The 17,536-nt window shown below is 37.7% G+C and overlaps 1 protein-coding gene across 3 annotated transcripts in view; it reads left to right on the plus strand.

Annotated features, from left to right (window-relative positions):
* TNPO1 (transportin 1) overlaps nucleotides 1–17,536 on the plus strand; it is a 119,837-nt gene that overhangs the window by 52,664 nt on the left and 49,637 nt on the right. The window contains exons 1-5 of one of the 3 annotated variants that reach the window (XM_049865325.1): nucleotides 1,954–2,093; nucleotides 2,231–2,344; nucleotides 5,716–5,791; nucleotides 9,305–9,454; nucleotides 16,708–16,814. In XM_049865325.1, coding sequence (XP_049721282.1) covers nucleotides 2,240–2,344; nucleotides 5,716–5,791; nucleotides 9,305–9,454; nucleotides 16,708–16,814 — 438 coding nt within the window. In that variant the 5' untranslated portion in view covers nucleotides 1,954–2,093; nucleotides 2,231–2,239. Of the gene's footprint in view, nucleotides 1–1,953; nucleotides 2,098–2,230; nucleotides 2,345–5,715; nucleotides 5,792–9,304; nucleotides 9,455–16,707; nucleotides 16,815–17,536 lie in introns of those variants that run through there. The other 2 variants (XM_049865335.1, XM_049865315.1) reach the window with 2 other exon arrangements.

The following is a 17,536-nucleotide window of genomic DNA, read 5'->3' on the forward strand; positions in this document are numbered from 1 at the left end:
TTGTAGGGACATTGGTACAAGAATATTTTTTGCTTTGTTGTTCATAGTGGCAAAAAGTAGAAGCAGCCTGGAAACCCATCGGGGAATGGTTGAACAAATAATGCTCTGTCCAATTCTAAAGACCAATGTGCATCCATTAAATGATGGCTATGCTATATTACTTGTTAAAAAAAAAAGTTATAGAGAATGTAATATAGTATGTAGTGTACTATATATATATATATTTTTTTTTTTTTAGGAAAAACTATGGGAGTAGAGAACGGTATAGAGGACTCATCAAAACTGATGAAACTGATTCTCTTAGGGATGTAAGATTGGAGGGAGGATTGAGTTAACTTTCCTTGTACAACCATGTTGTTTGATTTGTTATAATAATATGGTTTTGTAACTAAAAAAAAGTCTTTCAAGAAAAAAAGGAAGGAGGAGAGAGATAGTGTTAGAAATTAAAATAGGGATTACCTTTGGGAGGGGTGATGACTAGCAGTGGGCACAGGAGAGACCTCTGGGTTCTGGTAATCTTGAGCTGGGTATTGGTTACACAGGTGTGTTCACTTTGTAAAAATCTATCTAGTTGGATGCTTATAATTTGAACACTTTTGTTGTATATATCAATAAAAAGGTTATAAAAATAAAATGTGGCACAGCAATCCAGTGGACTACTATTTTTTTAATATTTTCACGAATATTTAATGATATACGAACTTGGGCAATACACAAGACAATCCCATTATTATAGAATAGAATATTCAAACACACAGACTGAAGACTGGAATCAAAACAGTACAGTATTATTAATAGGTGTTAGGTACAAATGATGTTTTTGTTTGTTTTAAGTAAGACCTTTGCTGTGTTGGGTTGTTTAGAAAGTCAATAGAAGGTGGTGAACAAAGCCAGGTTGGAGGATATTAAGTAGAAAAAAGAAGAAAGGGAGCAGAATAGGCATAAAGAAAAACAATGCTAACTAGAGAGGGCCAATCAGGTCGGTTTTTTTTTTTTTTTTTTTTTTTTGGTTTTAGGGAGGGACTTATACTAATTTCTGCTGTCAAACTATCATGTAGTAATAGAGCCATATTAAAAAGTCTTCTTTATCAAACTCAGTTTGATTTTTATGAATTATTTATGCTTGATGCTTAAGTTGTGTTGTTTTTGTTGAAGCATGTAGCTTAAAAGTAACTGTCATTGATATAATAGTTTCAATTGACTGTAGCAAATGCAACTGGTAGTAGCTCAAATCTATATTCTCATCCTGATCTTTACTAATTAATTGGTAATTTGCTCAGATATTTTTGTGCCTTAGTTGCCATATGAGGACAAATAATAACTCACCCGGTTGCAGTGAGAATAAGTGAGAAAATGTGTGTGAAAACATGTTAATAGAATTAAGCAGTATCCATTTGTAAAGTTACATTATTTTTCTTGTCTTCAGCCCAAAGAATAGTTGGGGAATACAGTTATTTCGTGATGGAATTTATTTCACTTAAGTGAAGTTTATAAAGGAATGTATTTTTTTCAGTCCATTCTGCCAGTGTTGCCTTTAACATTTTGTGAGGTGTGGGTTGTGATTGCAATGCATCATTGATATTTTGGACTAAATATTAATATTTAGTGCTTTATATATCAAATTGAAATAAAAACATTTTTATTGTTTCTCACTAATTACTATTGAGCTGTTAGAGGAATGTCAGCCTTTTCCTCCTATTTCAGTCATTCTCATTTCAGTTTGTTTACTTAAAATAATGAATAACCAAAACCAGATCTCTTCAGGTGTTTCGCAGTGGTTTTGATAAGGACTTGGGGACTTTTGATTAGCCCTTAAGTCGGTGTAAGTCTTCTGGACAGAACTAGAGTTGGGTTGGGTTGGGTTGGGTTGGGCTGGGCTGGGCTGGGCTGGGCTGGAGGAAACTGCGTTGCACTAGGACCCAGGGGGCTCCCGTGAGCGGATCTTGGGGCCAGATTGCAAATTCGCGGTGACTCAGTCTGGTCCGCTCCTTGAGCTCGGCGGCCGCGGCAGCAGCAGCAGACGTTGGCGGCCGAGCTGCTGGGAGCAGTTCCGCAGGGTTTTACCGTCCGAGGCTTCCTTCGGGGCACCCCAGGCAGGTCCGAGGCGTCTGGGGAGGGCAGGGGTCGTTCTAGCGGGGCGAAGGGGGTTGTTGGGCGCGGGAAGCCCTCGGGCCTGTGCACGGGGAGTAACATTTGCTCCGTCTCTTCCTGTGTCTGGCTTTATTTGCAGCAAACCAAGATGGAGTATGAGTGGAAACCTGACGAGCAAGGGCTTCAGCAAATCCTGCAGCTGCTGAAGGAGTCCCAGTCCCCAGACACCACCATCCAGAGAACCGTGCAACAAGTATCCTTTCCGAGGCCTCGCCGCCGCCCGCACAGCTCGCCCCGCGCGGCGGGCCCGCTCTCGGCGGCCGGGTGGCCCCGCCGCCCTTCCCCCCCTCCCGCTCCCGGCTCCTCCTCCCTCCCGTCCGCGGGGAGAGGCCCGGCCGCCCGCCGCCGCTGCCAGACTCCTGGCGCACGCGGCCCTCGTGCCCGAGCCGGGGGCGCCGCGGCGTGAGGCTCGCGCGGCCGAGGCCTCCGGCTTCCGGCCCGCCGCCGGCGATCGCAACATGTGCGCGGGCCTGGCCGCCACGTCCCCGCCCGCCCCTGACCTTTCGAGGGTGTGGAGAGCGGAGCTGTCGGGGGCGACCCGGGTGCTGGCGCGGGCTCCGGGCGCCCCGGGCCCACACAATGCGCCTCGCGGGGTGGCGACTGTGGGCCGAGCGAGAGGCCGGGTGGAGGGCGCGGTGTGCGCGGCGCTGCTCGCCGGCCGGTCAGCCAGAAATGGGGTGGAGCTGGCGCGGGGTTTGAACTGCCGCCGCTTCTGGCCTGGGTTTTTTGTTTTTTTGGTTTTTTTTTTTTCCCCCCCAGTCCCTTGTCCTAAAAGGACTAGAGACCTAGAGGTGGCAGAAAGGGGTCTCTGTTCAGGCCTCACCCTGGGACTGCTCGTCTTAACAACACCTGTTGTGAGCTCCCTGGCTCCCAGTGAGCTTTTCTTTTTAAAGCTTTGGCTCAAGACTGACTGCTAAACTATATAAGTCTTAATGAGTTTGCTGGTGTAGCGGCCGTATTGCTATATTTTACAGACAAAAAGTTAAGAAGCAAAAGCCTCTGTTAGGTGCGCTTTCTGCAGTACCCTAAACTGGACAAATGGAGAGCCCTGTTGATTGAATCCAGAAAAGGAAACAAATTCACTCATCGTAAATACCTTTTTGCCTTTATTTTATGCTCACAGAAGTTAATTCTTGGCGGGGGGCGGGGAACTTTGCTACTTTTGCAGAAAAATCTCCTGGTTTTTATTAATATGGAATTTGTTAAGTAAGCATTTATTAGTGTTTTTAGGTTTGTTAAAGGTAAAACGCCATAAAGGTGAAGTTACATACAATTACATAGAAGCTCAGATAAATAACTTTCTAAGACGTAATGCATCACGTAACTTGAAAACGACAGTAGATGAGTAAGTACTTAGCTTTTTGGCTAATACACTGCCTATTTAAAAATTGAGGGGTTAATGATTAAGGTCTGCTTGTTTATTTTGTGTTTTTTTTTTTTTAAGTCATTTTTTTTTAATACTGCTAATACTGAGGGAAGAATAACAGTTCTGGGGTGTGTTGGAGCTTGTATATGAAATTCTTCTACGATTCAGTCCTAATTTGTGTTTTTGTGCCAGCAGTTTTAGGAGTGATACAAAACCTTTTGACATCTGACTTACAGCAACCCTGTGGGTCAGTGTAGAACTGACCCGTAGGGTTTCTAGGGAGTGGCTGGTGGATTCAAACTGCCGATCTTCTGGTTAGCAGTCTGAGTTCTTAATGTAGAAGTTGATATTTAATGTATTAAAAGTATTACGTGACAACTGTTTGTTTCTAAAATTCACCAAGCCCAGAACCACATTGTAATTTCTTTTTTAGCACTATATATCATAATTTCTTTGATATATATGTGTTAAGTACCGTTTTTGTATCCAGTACTCTGGTGGTGCAGTGGCTAAGATAGCTCAGCTGCTAACCAAAAGGTCGGCAGTTCGAATCCATCAGCTGCTCCTTGGAAACCCTATGGGCCAGTTCTACTCTGCCTTGTACGGTCACTATGAGTCGGAATCTACTCGGTGGCAACGAGTTTGGTTTTATTTTTTGTTATTGTTTTTTTTAGGGTGCTTGGGCTATGTCACATTTACAGTTTATTTTGTGTGCCTAATAGAGGGAAACCTTATTTAATTAAAAATGTGCAGTGCGTTCTATTTTTGAAGTGCCTAATGATGACTTTGTTTTTGTGTGTGTGTGTGTCGTCTTAGGACAGAATGTATTTAAGTATTGTTTTTATGTAGGCTTGAGCACTTTTGAAAGACCGTTATAATATTATGAATACATACCTCAGGTTGTAAAAAAGTAAGCCTTGTCAGGATGTATTTATGAAAATATTTAGTAACATGTCAGCATGCTGTTAATCTTAGCCATTCACTGAAACAAGAAATCACTTGTCTGTGTTTTTCTGGTCATAGAAAGTAGTTACACCTTGGAATTTTACTGGAGAATGTATTTTACTTGTTAATTACATTCTGAGCTCTGTAAACATTGAGAGTATTCAAATACGGGATAAATAGCTAACGTGTATATCTAAAGTGTTTAGCATGGATTTAATCAGAAATTAGGTCAGTTGAGTAAAAACATTTGAATCTTTTCCATGTTAAAAAACGCAGTTGACAGGCATATTAGGAGTTTGAGAATCAAGACATGAAGAAAGATGTAGTAGAGCATTATGTCACTGTTGCCTGCTAACAGCAATGAAATACCTACAAGTGTGTGTCACTGGACGTGTTAGATCTTGGGGAAAAACAGTTGTAGAACTGTTGTAATAATCTCATAATGCTGGCTCTTTATGGTAAGATTTGGTAGTGGACTTTTACATAATGGCCTTTTATCTTTATTTTTTGATCTCTAAGGAACAAATGAGTCTAATGAAAGTTCATTGTTTTGTTTTGTTTTATTTAAAAAATCTGTTTTGTTAATTTCTCTAAATGATCTTTAACTCCAAAAGACTTGTTTTTTCTTTGGAATGCTTTTCATTTTTGTCATTATTTATACTTGAATACCTTTCTGGTCAAAACATTTTAAAGTTCAAATAAATCATAATTCTGGTTTGAAAATTTTGCTGTGTTGAACATGCAGAAGCTGGAACTTCTGTTGTATTGACTATAATTGATATCTTAGTATAATTTTAATGTTTCAATTACAAAGCACCTGAGAAGTTTAAGGAACACTAGTGTGTTCTTAGGAGCCCTGGTGGTGCGGTGTTCAAAGTGCTCACCTGCTAACCAGAAGGTCAGCAGTTCAGACCCACCAGCCGCTCAGCAGAAGAAAGCTATGGTAGTCTGCTTCCGTAAAGATTTACAGCTGCCTTGGAAACCCTCTGGGAGAGCTCTACTCCGACCTATAGGGTCACTGTGAGTTGGAATCCACTTAACTGGCTAGGGGTTTGATTTGGGTTTTGGTACTGTTTTCTGGGATAGTGTGTTAATAGTCAGATTTAATAAGCTTATTCTTAGTGAAGAATTCAAGGCTAAAAATACCACAAAGGGATTCTTGATTTTAGTATAAAAATTGATTTTAGTGAAAGAGTGCTTGCTTTCTTCCCTAGAATACACTGAGAAGTTTCCTTAACTACTGTTTGTTCTAGAAACTGGAACAACTCAATCAATACCCAGATTTTAACAACTACCTGATTTTTGTTCTTACAAAATTAAAATCTGAAGGTAAGTAGATTTATATCGATAAATATATAAAGGGCTTTTTTGGTACCTACTGAAATATACTGGGAATTAATTTATTTCAAAGGATTTTCATTTTGTGGTAACCACATGCTTTATTGTTGTGGGATGGGCAGAAACTTAAGAGTTACAACTACCCTAGGCATTTAGATGTTTAATAAGCATCTGGTTGTTAATTGGGTGTTTATATAATAAATTCCCTCATTCTTTGCAAATGGGAAGTGTGTTGCAAAGTCTACTGTGGTATCTTGTTTCAGTCCTGCATAAATGTCACACATTGATTTAATACACAGATCATGATGCACAGTTTAATATATACTTGGTTTTAGTATCTTTTTATAAGTTTTTTTCACAGTACTAAAAAAATTGAAAGCACATAAAAGCAAAAAGAAAAATCATTTCTAATCCTGTCACCCAGAGATGATTATTGTTATTCTCTTGAACTGTATGCCTCCATACTCTTGTATGTTTATATACTATCTTAAATTTTTCTGAAGCAGGAATGGGATCATTCTCTTCACTAACGGGTAACTTTTTAAAAACTTACAACTATCTAAGAATCTCTGCCCTCATGGAGCTTACGATGTAGTGAGAGGGATGTTCTCCCTAGCATTATTTGAGTGTTGAGCATTCCTTTCTTGGAATATTGTCAGACACTGTAGAAGGCACTCAAATATTTGTTACGTGAGTGACTGGCCTCTAAATGAAAGTGCTATCCCTTATTCAGTGATCATTGTTTCAGAAGCGCTAGTGCAGTTAGTAAAAACATTGCACTTAGAGTTGGTAAATGAGTTTTAAACTCTACTTTGACGCTAAGTCTTTTAACTTCTCTTGCTTCTTTCAGCTATAAAATGCCCGTGTTAGACTACCAGACCATCTATAAGGTTTCAGCTCCAAAATCTATCGGGTTAATGGTCTTAATCTGTAGTAAAATCTCACTGATAAATCTTGTATTTATTTAGGTTTTGGTAATCTGTACACAGTATAGTGATTCATTTTGAATTGTTTTCAAATAACTTTGTAGTAAATTCAAGGGGTTTAAATTTGTGATGTAGAAAATTTAAAACTTTAAATCTAGGTTTCAGGAAACTGGAAATTCCCTTTCCATAGCTTTTCAGCAGTTAATATTCCTAGCTTGATAAATGTATTTGATAACATTATTTAATATAGAGATTTTTCCTCCTACACAGTGATTTCTAATCAGTAATCAGGGCTGTTTTCTAAAACACAGAAATACTTAGTGAATTAATTAATTGTTTTATTTGAAAATTTAAATGTAATTTCACTAAGCCATCTAGTCTCTGTCCTGTTGCACCCTAAATTCCAAATTTTAAGAGTGTTACAATATTATACTCTTATCAGGCATTCTTGGAATATAAAGATACTTCAAAAGTGGTAAAATAAACTTGTAATTCAAGTAACAGCAAAAGATATTGGGTGTAACTGCCCACACAGAGACCTATTAATTACAAAACCATAAAATGTTATTGGAAAGGATTTTGAGCTTTCTTAACCCCTAAATTTTTTTTTTTTTTCTGTTCATGTAGGCACAGTTTCTCAAAAAACATAGTAAGAGCTTTACATGTATATGACTTGATAATTTGTCTAGCACTTACCCATTTATTTTTTCCCCAGGAAAATCGGCACCCACGTTCACTGTCTCTAGTTTTCGATTAAAAAAAAAAAAAAACTTAGCATTTTGGCCATCCATATCAGAGAAGAAACATAGGTAACATCTTAAGATAAAAATGCTTGTTTGATGATCTTTTCACCCATTTCTCCTGTGAATTTTTATACACTGAATGGAGGAGTAAAATTTTGGGTCCAGCAGAGACTCCGATCACCTGATCCAATTCCCTCAGTTTACAGATGAGCAGTTAGAGGCCCAGTGAAGTTTTATTTTTTTAAAAAAAGGAAGTGATTAGTGTATTTAAAAAATGGATTTTGGACAGAGGATATGTATTTTTAATTTTAAGTAGTTTTACTTATTGTGGATTACTAAAACTCTTCATCTTATAACCTTTACTGTAAAAACAATATAGTATATTCCTTGTAAATACATGCAAACCATTTAAATATAATTACACGGCTATGAGTTATTAAGAGCAAATTTAATAAGACAAAAACATTGCTCAAGGAAGTTAAATATCTGGCTATTTATTTTGTGCCAGTTTTAAATTTTAAAAGAGAATTGAAAGTGAAAAACAAGTGTTTTTTGTTTCATTTTAAGTTACTCGCTGGAAGGGGTTATAAATGAAATTAGAAAGAAGCTTTCAGATAGTGACATAAAATTTCTTAGGCTGTGTTGCTGTGGTAGCCTGAATAAGGTTTATATCCAGCGAAACTGCTATCTTTTTGCCTTTGCATGTACTTCATCCTTGAATATTTTGGTGCTAATCAGACTTGTGGAATATAGTACTAACTAGAACAAGCTCAGTTATTTTATTTCTTAATAAGGTATATAAAACAGTAGTGCTATATAATAGCATAGTCTGCTCAAGACAGCAGCTACTCACGGCTTGTAGCCCTTTGAGAAGGAAGATACTGTAGAGTGGTTCAAAGTATAGTCTCTGGAGCCAGACTCCCGAAGATGACATTTTGCTTCCCCATGTAATAATCTTTTTGTGATTTCAGCAAAGGCCTCAGTTTCTTCACTTTTGTAATGGGGATAATAATACCTGTTTCGTGAGATGAGAATCAAATGCAATACTTCTTGGAAAGCACTTGGCGTTATTTAGTACATAGTAAGCATTTAGAAGATGTTAATTACTGCTAATATAGTTTCTTGCATGAAGGTAATCCCCGATATATTCCTTGTCCACTTAATTTTTTAATAGAATATTTTAGTAAGTAAGAGTTTCTGATCTGTAATTGGATGTTCTTATCAGGTTCCAGTAAAGCTTGTGTTCAGTGGTCATTGATGAACTAAAAAACCAAACCCATTGCCTTTGAGTCAATTCAGCCTCATAATGACCCTATAAGACAGAGTAGAATTGCCCCGTAGGGTTTCTAAGGAGCAGTTGGTGGATTCGAACTCCCTACCTTTTGGTTAGCAGCTGAGCTCTTAACCACTGCGCCGCCAGCGCTCCTATATAAACTAAACTATTAAACTAAATCAGTGGATCTCAACCAGGGGCAGTTTTGGCCCCCCAAAGGATATTTGGCACTGTCTGAAATTTTTTTTGGTTGTCACAACTGGAGGAATAGTACTGGCATCTAGTGGGTACAGGCTAGTGATGTTGCTGAACATCCTAAAATGTATAGGACAGCCTCCAGCAAAGACTCACCTGGCTCAAAATGTCAGTAGTGCAAACGTTGAGACACCAAATAAATCATGGAGTTAATCTTTTAGTAATCACAGTGGTATTTTTTCCTGATCATAGGAAAATTACTAGAATGCTGCAATGAGTTTTAATATAAATTTTTTTAAAATTACTGTTCTTGGTAAGTTTTGAAATGAAAACTTCTTTAAAACTCAATACTGTTACTTTATTACAGATGAACCCACAAGATCATTGAGTGGTCTCATCTTGAAGAATAACGTGAAAGCTCATTTTCAGAATTTCCCGAATGGTGTCACAGACTTTATTAAAAGTGAATGTCTAAATAATATTGGTGATGCTTCTCCTCTGATTAGAGCCACCGTAGGTAAGTTACATTGTAACGGTTTTGCTTACTGTCTTGCAACAGGGCTGGTTTTAGATACGATAGACTATTTCCATAGGAGTTTTTGTTATCCATTTCATGTTGAATTGTGATGGAGGGTAAATTTTTTGCCCATTAATTGCTTTTGAAATAATGTTGCATTTACAGCCTTGTTAGCTGTCATCAAGTCAGCTTTGATTCATGGCGACTTATGTACAACAGAATAAAATGTTGCCTGGTCCTTTTTCACAATTGTTTGTGTGCTTGAGTCCATTTTTGTGGCCACTGTGTATTTGGAATACCTACCAACCTAGGGGGCTCATCTTCCAGCATTGTGTCAGATAGTACTCTGTTGTGATCCATAGGGTTTTCACTGGCTAATTTTTAGAAGTAGATTGCCAGGCCTTTCTTCTCAGTCTGCCTTAGTGTGGAGGCTCCACTGAAACCTGTCCACCACAGGTGACCCTGCTGGTATTTTAAATTACAGTGGTATTGCTTCTAGCATTACAGCAACACACAAGCCACCACAGCACAGCAAACTAATAGACAGGTGGTCGACAATTACAGTAAAAGCCCACTTATCCAATGAGAAAAGGTCTAAATCAAAATAAGTTTAAGTAGGGCATCAACAAGTGGTAGGTACCTTAACCATTTTATTAATTTAGGATCAGAGTCTTTGACTACAGGTTATATGGTGTTCTTTATTGTCCGTCTGCCTTTCATAATAAATGCGGCATGATATTCAGTATCACTTTCTTTTACATGGGAAAAAAAACAGTAAAGCAATAAAAGTATAGAGTTCTAGGTTTTTATTATTTCCCTCTAATTTTTAATACTTGCTTAGTCTACACCTTATTCAACAGCAATATTTGAGTCTTTTTTTAAGAACATTCAGCTTGTTTTCAGTGAAAGAACAACTTCTTTTTTATCAGCTTATGTAATATTGAATCAGTGGTTAATTATAATAACAACTGGTCTAAATAGGCTTAGGAGCAAATGTGGCTGACTATTAGTAGGCACACATCGACTGGTAGAAGTAGAAATAGGCAGGTGTACTGTAGAATGTCAGGAAACCCTGGTGGCGTAGTGGTTAAGTGCCACGCCTGTTAACCAAAGGGACGGCAGTTCGAATCGACCAGGCGCTCCTTGGAAGCTCTGTGGGGCAGTTCTAGTCTGCCCTGTAGGGTCGCTATGAGTCGGAATCGACTCGACGGCACTGGGTTTGGGTTTTTTTTTTTTACTGTAGAGTAGTCTGTCTGTTAATGGGCAGCATTCAGTATGCCACGGGCTTAAGATGTAAAGCAGTTAAATTTTGCGAGGACCCAGGAAGTTTCTGTTAATCTTAACAGGTTGGTTAAATGAAAGCCAGTAAAGAACCTACATACTGAGTCAAACAGTTTCATAAAGACTTTCTTTGTTTTTTATATTTTGTGTGACATCCCTCCAAGCATTCTCATAATAAGCATTGCCATTATTTACATTGATTTTAAATGGAATGGAGGAGGGCATTTGTAATTTGAGAAAGGGAACTCCCTAGGTTATGTCGGTGGACCCTCATGTACCCTCCTAAGGATCTACCAAATCTTGATACTGGTTAAAAGAATGGGGAGTGCATGCCAGCCTTTTCCATTTAAAATCAAGGAGAGAAAGCCTTATAGATGTAGTGGAATGGGTTTTGAAAAGAAGTGGGTATCTTCTGGAAAGAGATAGGAGATTGTTTTCTCGCCAAACTGAATTTCACTATAAACCTTTACCATTCGTTCCAAACTACAGTACTTTTGGCTTAAATTTGGAAGATTAGAAGTAATAGCGTTTGGGAGAGAAGAATTTGGGTTATCTCTCACTAAGTGCTTTTTTTTTTAAACCTTTGTAAAGGTTTTTGAACACATTTATGAGTACGGTTTATTTGGGAAATTAAGCACTTGAAGATAGCTTCGGACTTAACATCTTATTTCTAAAAAGAGATGACTGAAAATGGCATACAGAGGCATAATTATAATTTTTTGGTGTCTGTTAGTAGAATTATGAAAGGTTCTTGGGCTTAGATGTAGTTTATATTATGTAGTTAAATATTTTCATTGTGAGTGGCCACTGCAGTTTTGAGTATAAAACTAATCAAGTGGAATTTTAATGTGTGTGTTTTATTCTGTTTCACTAAAAAAATAATTTAAGGAGCTGCAAAAATGCCTGCAACATATTTCCAAATGAAGTGATATGTCTGGAATTTGTTCCAGAAACAATCAGTTCTGAGTGTGGAAGTGTGAGGTGTTGGTAGAAGTATAGATGAAACAAGCTTGGCCATGTCTTGATCAGTTGTTGTTAAAGCTGGGTAATTACGCTGTTTCTCTACATTTCTGAAATTTTCCGTTAAGAAAAAAAAGCCTGTGATATAACTAGATAAAAATGAAGCTGTAAACATAAAAGAAGTACAGCAGTTTGGCCAGTTAAATTATCTATTTTACGTTGTTAATTAAAAACAAAACTTTTACTTTAGCTCTTGCTCTCCTTGTTTTTGAATGTAGGCTAGAGAAGGTAATGAAAAGTACAACTAATATATTAACATACAGAGGGGAGAAATTCTTTTGGGACCTTAGCATTAAGATCATAGAGTATTTGAATAATACATGTTTGTGTCTCACCCAAAGAATTACACCTCAGCATTCAGCGGGTCCTTTTGATTTTTGATAAATCCTTTTGTTTCAGGAAAATTAATGAGCTTATTTTAAAGCATTGATGCCTTCCAGGCAAGTAAATCTGGGAAAAAGTTGTTTTTTTGTTTGTTTTTCATTTTTAACTTGATTAACCGTCTTGATTCACATAAAAAAAAAAAGATTTTTTTTTTTAATTTTAGGCAAATATTCGAGTAATGAAGTCACTCTTGAGGGTTCACCCTTCAGCCAAAGATTAGGCGCATAAAACAAAACAAGACTAAAAGGGCACACCAGCCCGGGGACAAGGACTAGAAGGCAGGGGGGGACAGGAAAGCTGGTGAATTGGTAACCCAAGGTTGAGTAGGGAGAGTGTTGACATATCATAGTGTTGGTAACCAATATCATAGAACAGTACGTGTACTAACTCAGTACGTGTACTAACTGTTCAGTGAGAAGCTTGTTTGTTCTGTAAACCTTCATCTGAAGTACAATTTTAAAAAAAAAAAGATGGATAATAGGAAAAAAATGTTTAATGAGAAGCTGGTTCTGTAAATCTTCATCTAAAGTACAATTAAAATTTTTTTTTAGAAAGATATTTTAAAAGTAAAATACTGCAGGTTTCTGCAATGCATCTTTAAGAATTGGGAGCTGACTCTTCATCACTCATTAACCTTAATAGAAAATTCTTAATATATGTATCATAGCATAAGGACTGGGACATTTGGTCATTCAGTGGTAGAGTTCCTGCCTTTAATGTGGGAGACCTGGGTTCTGTTCCAGGCCATTGCACCTGATGTGTAGCCACCACCGATCTGTCGGTAGTGGTTTGTGTGTTGCTGTGGTACTGAATAGGTTTCAGCTTAGCATCCAGACTAAGAAGGACTAGGAAGAAAGGCCTGGCAATCTGTTTCTAAAAATTAGCCAGTGAAAACCCTAGGGATAACAACAGTCAAATCTACAGCCAGTCATGGGGATGGCGCAGGACTCAGCATCGTTTTGTGGCGCATAGGCTTGTGAGTTGTGGCCAACTCGACAGCAGGTTGAACAGTGTAACAATAGCATAAGTACTGTATTATTGGTTTAAGTAGGTCCCTATTCCTCTAAACCATGTTTTCTCAATCTTTGCACTATTGACATTTTGGGCTACATAATTTATTGGGCTGTACTGTGCCTTGTAGGATGTTAATTAGCAGCTACCCACTAGATGTTGCCCCATGGGGTGGGGGAGGTGGGTAAAATCAACCAGGGTTCAGAACCACTGCTCTGACTGAGCTCCTTACGGGCAAAGATGATATATTAAAAATATATATAAATGATATATTTAAAATGATATATACAGAAATGTGTATATCATGAAAGGCAGTTTGAGTATTGGTACATAAGTCTTTTTGTTACGTTCATAGCTACTTAAAATTTTTGTGTTCTAAATAGGGTCACACTATATTTTTACGCAACTTAGCCTTTTTAATTTTTTAACCTTAACAGTACATACTGGGAATCTTGTCAAGGGAAGTATATTTGGATGGACCACATTTTTTTTTTTTTTTTAATTAATTTATTGTGCTTTAGGTGAAAGTTTACAAATCAAGTCATTCTCTCATACAAAAAGTCATACACCCACCACTGAGCGCTCCCAGCTGCTCTCCCTTTAATGAGACAGCACATTCCTTCTCTCTACTCTGTATTCCCTGTGTCCATTCAACCAGCACCTTGCCCACTCTTCCTTCTCATCTCAGCACCAGACAGGAGTTTCCCAGATAGTCTCATGTGTCTACTTGAGCCACGAAGTTCACTCCTCACCAGCATCATTGTCTACCTTACAGTGCAGGCCAATCCCTGTCTGTAGAGTTGTTTGGGAATGGTAGATGGACCACATATTAATGACTGTATGGTAATTCCATTGGATGACTATAAAATTGTTTCTCCTGTTAAAGAATAGTTTATAATTTTACTATTTATCGGTGAACATTCTTTTGTATATGCTATACATATGTTTGTGGGAATGTTTCTTATAGGGTTAATTCTTAGAAGTGGCATTACTGGGTCCAAGTATGTTTAAACATTTTATGTTTTAATAGGTATTGCCAAATACACCAGTTTTCACTCCCATATTTGTTGTAAACAATGAGAATTATCTGTCATTTTTTTACTTGTATAACTGTGCTAGGAAGTAGAAGATTTGGGAATGGATGAAATGATAGGGCCAGGTAAGTTTTGCGATTTTCTGTCTATAAGCATTCTTTAATGGTCTCCTAGCAAAAGGGATGAATGTCAGTGGACTATCAATATAAAAATGTAGATTGTATTTGTTATTAATTATTTCTTGTTTGTAGTCTTATTGAAGATAACTTGGTTTCTTGCAGACAGATACATAACTCTTTTCTCTTTCCCTCATAGAAAAAGTTCCTGTGTGTTTTACTGTAGGGAAGAAAAATTTACAAGAAGAATCAGGCCTGCTATTAGTCTTGCTACTTTTGGATTCTGTTGTAATACTATTTTATTGTAAGGCTGTTATCCGTAAAGTGCTGTCAGTGCATTGACTGTTAATGTGTAATTTAATTTTTTAGTACAAAGTTTGCCCACAGCTTTACTCTTTATGTTTAGCTCTAAGAGAAATATTCACAAAACTAAGGGTGGAAAATTCAAAGAAAACTTTTACAGAGGAACAGTTGGAAAATCCAACTATTTCTGTGTAAAAATTTTCTATTCAATATAATAATTATTGAGTACTCGCTGTTTTTTTTCACTGTAATACTCAGTGGTTATTACTGAATAAAAAATAGTCAGAGAAGCTGGACTGTATGAAGAACGGAGCATCAGAATTGGAGGACAACTTATTAACAACCTCTGTTACGCAGATGACACAGCTTTACTTGCTGAAAGTGAAGAGGACTTGAAGCATTACTGATGAAGGTCAATGACCACAGCCTTCAGAATGGATTACACCTCAACATAAAACAAAAATCGTCACAACTGGACCAGTGAGCAACATCATGGTAAAGAGAGAAAAGATTGAAGTTGTCAAGGATTTCATTTTATTTGGATCCACAATTAACACCCATGGAAGCAACAGTCAGGAAATCAAAAAAATGCATTACACTGGGCAAATTGGCTGCAAAAGATCTTTTAAAAGTGTTGAAAAGCAAAGATGTCACTTTGAGAACTAAAGTGCACATGACCCAAGCCATGGTGTTTTCAGTTGCCTCATATGCATGTGAAAGCTGGACAATGAATAAGGAAGACTGAAGAAGAATTGATGCCTTTGAATTATGTTGTTGGCGAAGAATATTCACTATACCACAGAACGAACAAATCTGTCTAAGGAGAAGTGCAACCACAGTGCTTGTCAGAAGCAAGGATGGCAAGACTTCGTCTCACATACTTTGGACACGTTATCAGGAGGGATCAGTCCCTGGAGAAGGACATCATGCTTGGTAAAGTGTAGAAGGTCAGTGAAAAAGAGGAAGATCCTCAACAAGATGGATTGACACACTGTCTGCAACAGCGGGCTCAAGCATGGCAACACAGGACTGGGCAGTGTTCTTTTCTGTTGTCTGTGGGGTCACTATGAGTCGGCACCTAACAGCACTCACTATATGCCAGACATTTTGTGTGCGTATCTTACTGAATTCTCAAAATAATCCTATGAAGAGAATACTTTTTTTTTTTTTTTCCTACAAGTTAGTATTTTGAAGCTTAGAGTACATACAATTTTCCGACTGTCACAACCTGTGCTTTTAATTATGGTACCAAAAGATCCATAATCACCAAGCATATTAATTATATTATTAATATTACATCTAGTAAGGCAGATTTGGAATATTAATATAAAGCTTTTGTTGTGTCACTGTATTAACACAAAACTTTTGTGTTATGTTTTTGTGTATCTATTGCAAATCCATTAACTATTACAACTAAACTGCACAACACATTTGAGATAATCCATTCAGTGAAAGCAACATTACCAGTCAGGATGTGCCACTCAGCCTCCCAGATGCAAGATCACCCTTGATCCAGTAAGTGTAAACTGTTGTAGGAGTGTTGTAAACAGAGTGACGATACAGCACTGATCTTGATTGATGCTCATCTGCTTTATCTTCCCCGACCATGGTCCTTGGCTATAATCACAGATTAAGTCAGGAAGCTTGCTTCTGGATGTAGCTTTTCTTTGACCTAAAAGATTCAAATTCATTACTCAGTGTTAAGTGCTGCTGACATTTTGGTATTTTCATTCTGCTGTTTTTTATGTAATTTTTTTAAAATGTGGCTAATGTTAATTAGTGGAGCTATCCTTGGTATTGTTGGAGAAGAGCAGGTTGTAGTCTTTGGTACAGACACTTGGTAAAAAAAAAAAAAACTTAGAGACAATGAAGTGCTGGGAAACAAAATTAGAAACAGACCTGGTTTATGCTGTGATTTTTCCACAGATGAAGTATGGTGATGTGGAGGTCATCGAAAAGTGTTATTATTTGCGTTGGTCTGTGGAAACCTTACGTTGATTTGAGGCACTTAAAAATGCCTGCATGTGTGCAAGTGCACACACTTTTGTGGCGGTGTCTAACAAAATGTAGCCAAGTTTCCTAAAGATGTATGTTTTCTTTCAAGGTATTTTGATTACAACCATAGCCTCCAAGGGAGAATTGCAGAATTGGCCTGACCTCTTACCAAAACTCTGCAGCCTTTTGGATTCTGAGGATTACAACACCTGTGAAGTAAGGATGTTTGCTTCATATATGATTTTTCTTTTTTATGTCTTATCATTTTGTGCGTTAGAACATTGGGGAACATAGCTTCAAAACTTAGAAGTCTAAAATTGCCTTTGTGTCTTACATTTGTGATCATTTGTTTTACTGATTTTTTTAATACTTAAGACCAAGTTGTAAAACCTCTTTACTGTATTTTTTATAAGAGAATATCTCTTCTGTTTTTATAGTTTAAAACTATTCTTGGGTGTGTATATATGAATTATCAGACTATTGTCAGACTTAGGTGATGTGATACTTTTTAAAAAAGTGAAATTTACCCAATTCAGAGAGCGTGGGTACTTTTTTAGCTTTTCTAAATTGTTGGTGCCTCTTATTGTGTGACATGTCTAAGATATGTCTGGTTTTCTAGTTTTAATCACACGTCCCTCCGTGCGTCTGTCACCGTGTCGGAACTTTGGAGGCTTGCATATTGCTGTGACGCTGGAGGCTATGCCGCCAGTATTGAAACACCAGCAGGGTCATCCATCGTGGACAGGTTTCAGCTGAGCTTCCAGACTAAGACACACTAGGAAGAAGGACCTGGTGGTAGTCTACTTCTAAAAAGAATTACATAGTGAAAACCTTATGAATAGCAGTGGAACATTGTCTGATATACTGCTGAAAGATGAGCCCTCCAGGTTGGAAGGCATTCAGATGTGACTGGGGAAGAGTTGCTTCCTCAAAGTAGA

This window comes from Elephas maximus, chromosome 2, assembly GCF_024166365.1.
Source record: "Elephas maximus indicus isolate mEleMax1 chromosome 2, mEleMax1 primary haplotype, whole genome shotgun sequence".
NCBI lineage: Eukaryota > Metazoa > Chordata > Mammalia > Proboscidea > Elephantidae > Elephas > Elephas maximus.